The sequence below is a fragment of the Otolemur garnettii genome, unplaced genomic scaffold, assembly GCF_000181295.1.
Source record: "Otolemur garnettii isolate 467f Iridium unplaced genomic scaffold, OtoGar3 scaffold00022, whole genome shotgun sequence".
NCBI classification, from domain to species: Eukaryota; Metazoa; Chordata; class Mammalia; order Primates; family Galagidae; genus Otolemur; species Otolemur garnettii.
In genome coordinates, this window is record NW_003852417.1 from 23,091,705 (window position 1) to 23,094,760 (window position 3,056).

Consider the following 3,056-nt stretch of genomic DNA (forward strand, 5'->3'; position numbering starts at 1 on the left):
AAAGAAAAGTATCCAATACATATACATGTATACCTTCTTCCAGTGACCTCATCTTAACTTGTTGTACCTGGGCTGTCTTATTAAAAAAGTATTTATTTACATTTTTGTTCCTCATGGAACTAGTATTAAAATGTCTGTATACCACAGAAATGAAAAGAGATGCTTAACAGAAAGACTAGACTTAGTTCCTGCATCAACTCAGTAAAGTTGGTCAAGTCTTTGAGCATTATCTTCTGGAATTCTAGGACGGTAATGCTTATTCTAATGTAAGTTCTAAGAGTGGGTGGATGCGGTGGCTGCCTGTAATCCCAGCAGTTTGGGAGGCTGAGGCTAGGGACATTGCTTGAGGTCAGGAGTTCGAGACCAGCCAGAACAACATAGTGAGACCTTGTCTGTACAAAATTTAAAATATTAGCCAAGAGTGGTGGTGTGTGCCCTGTAGTCCCAACTACTTGATAGACTGAGGCAAGAGAATCACGTGAGCCCAGGAGTTCGAGGTTGCAGTGAGCTGATTGCTCCATTGCATTTTACCCTGGGTGACAGCACAAAACCCTGTCTCAGAAAGAGAAAAAAATTCTAAGGTTTCATTACCCTTGAAGGATGAACTGAATTTATTCAGTAAAATCCTATTGTACATACTATTAGAGTTGCTACTGAGTTTTTAAGTTCATGTTTTAGGTGGATTGCTTCTGTCTGTCTAGTCTACATACTGTACATCCCTGTGAGCAGCACTCTGAGGCCAAGCGGGGCCTTCTCTTTTGAAAATTTAAACAAAGTCTTATATTTGAAACACAGTGTGAGATACTAATTACATAGGAAATATGTAATTTCCTTTTCAGATTGAATTCTAACACAAAATATAAGTGTGTTAAGCTAACATCTACTTCAATTTCAACAATTTTTCTCTTCAGGTTCTTGCCAGTTACATAAATCCTGTGAGTGGTGTGGTGAATGGAGAAACTCATTCGTCCCCTGAGAGCAGAGGACAGAACAGCAATGCCCTCCCCTCTGTGCTGCTAGAGCTGCTCAGTCAGTCCTGCCTCATCCCAGCCATGTCCTCTTATCTGCGAAACGATTCAGGTAAATGGGTGTTCCTTCAAAACACCTTTGTGGATGAATATTTTTGTCAATTTGTTTTGTCACATTAATAAGGTTGATGGATTTATTTCTTTAAAATTGTTCTGGAAATATTTAGTTGTTTGTTGGTGCCCTTGATACAATAATAGCATTGCTTGTCCTGTAACACGGAATGAAAGTTTTTCTCATCCCTTTATGTTGTGTGACTGTTCATTTCTTTTTTTATTAATGTCCTGCAACTAAAAATGATAGGACAGAAGTTAACAGCATCATGACGAGATTCTCATCTGAATATGGTTGAACTTCTATATGTTTTTAATGTTTTTATCATGCTATAAAGTTTAAATAGTTACCATTTTTAAATAAAGATACTCAGGTACATAGATACTTGATAAGAGGATTAATTTTAAAAAATTTCATGATATTAATACAAGTACTATAGATAATTACTTTGCCAATATGCAGCTTAATACTGAAACTAGCTTACTGTTTCCTTGGTTTGTTCAGATGTTTGTTAATCTGAAATTATCATTCAGAAAATGTGTTGTTTTTTTTCCTAAATAAGAATTTAAGGTTACACGTTTTCCTGAGAGCCCTAGAAATATATAGACATTGCCAAGAAAAACAAGCAGTTATCATCTACTTCTTTTTGCCAGGACCTTTATATTTACTGTTAATTCTTTTACCTGGCTGTTCTACTTTTATCCTTATCTTTGCCCTTTTTTATATTCTTACTCATGAAAATAATTACTTACGCATTTCATTAATTTAGTAAGGAAGAATCAGTAAAGAAATGAGTCAGAATAAATCTTAAAGTAGTCTGGTATTTGGTAGCAGCTGAGTTGTTCAGTGGTTAGAAAAAGTCTTCATATTTGAAAAGGAATTGCTGGCGCCCCCCCCCCCTTCCCACTATCATGGAGATTATGGTGCTTCAAAGACACACCATTTCCCTGTCAATCTCAAACTCTAAAAGTAGTGGGGATTATAAATTTGTTCGATTTATATTTGGATTGACCCATTAGGTGAATCATATTGGTCTTTTTTTGCAAAGTGTATGTCAAATGCAGAATATATTTTTTTGACCAAGGTATTTGAAACTCAGCTGGTTGCCTATGCTCAATGGTTAGAGCACTGGCCCCATGCAGTGGGGATGTGGAGTGGGTTCAAACCCAGCCTGGGCCTGCCTAACCAAAAAAAAAGGCATTTGAAACTGTATGAAATTGGAGAAGGCGGGAGGCTAGGGTAGAGGGAAGCCAGGAACCGGAAGTGTCCCTCTTTCGTCGTCGTTGCTGCCGCCATACGCTCTCGCCCTACTTAGCTCTTCTGTCAGAATCTAGTATATTTTCTTTTGCTGTCCCTCAAAGCCTCCCACTCCTTCTCCCTTGTTTTTACCTATACTGGGAGAACCTGTCCAGAGCCCCCTCCCCTTCTCCCCTTGCTGGCCCAGTTATGGCAGAGAATGATGTAGACAATGAGCTCTTGGACTATGAAGAGGATGAGGTGGAGACAGCTGCTGGGGGAGATGGGGCTGAGGCCCCTGCCAAGAAGGATGTCAAGGGCTCCTATGTCTCCATCCACAGCTCTGGCTTTCGCGATTTCCTGCTCAAGCCAGAGTTGCTTCGGGCCATTGTGGACTGTGGCTTTGAGCATCCATCAGAAGTCCAGCATGAGTGCATCCCTCAGTCCATTCTGGGAATGGATGTCCTGTGCCAGGCTAAGTCAGGCATGGGGAAGACAGCGGTGTTTGTGCTGGCCACGCTGCAACAGCTGGAACCAGTTACTGGGCAGGTGTCTGTGCTGGTGATGTGTCACACTCAGGAGCTGGCTTTTCAGATAAGCAAAGAATATGAGCGCTTCTCTAAATACATGCCCAATGTCAAGGTCGCAGTATTTTTTGGTGGTCTCTCTATCAAGAAGGACGAAGAGGTACTGAAGAAGAACTGCCCGCATATTGTCGTGGGGACTCCTGGCCGCATCCT

At 40.7% G+C, this 3,056-nt stretch overlaps 2 protein-coding genes across 4 annotated transcripts in view; both read left to right on the top strand.

The window, feature by feature from the left end:
• The window catches only part of BIRC6 (baculoviral IAP repeat containing 6), a 271,529-nt gene that overhangs the window by 199,355 nt on the left and 69,118 nt on the right, over positions 1-3,056 (top strand). Inside the window, exon 64 of the mRNA XM_023511826.1 lies at positions 912-1,080. Coding sequence (XP_023367594.1) covers positions 912-1,080 — 169 coding nt within the window. The remainder of the gene's footprint in view (positions 1-911; positions 1,081-3,056) is intronic.
• Positions 2,308-3,056, top strand: part of LOC100941553 (spliceosome RNA helicase DDX39B) — a 3,201-nt gene continuing 2,452 nt past the window's right edge. The window contains exon 1 of one of the 3 annotated variants that reach the window (XM_012803749.2): positions 2,308-3,054. In XM_012803749.2, coding sequence (XP_012659203.1) covers positions 2,527-3,054 — 528 coding nt within the window. In that variant the 5' untranslated portion in view covers positions 2,308-2,526. The remainder of the gene's footprint in view (positions 3,055-3,056) is intronic. The other 2 variants (XM_003787517.2, XM_012803750.2) reach the window with 2 other exon arrangements.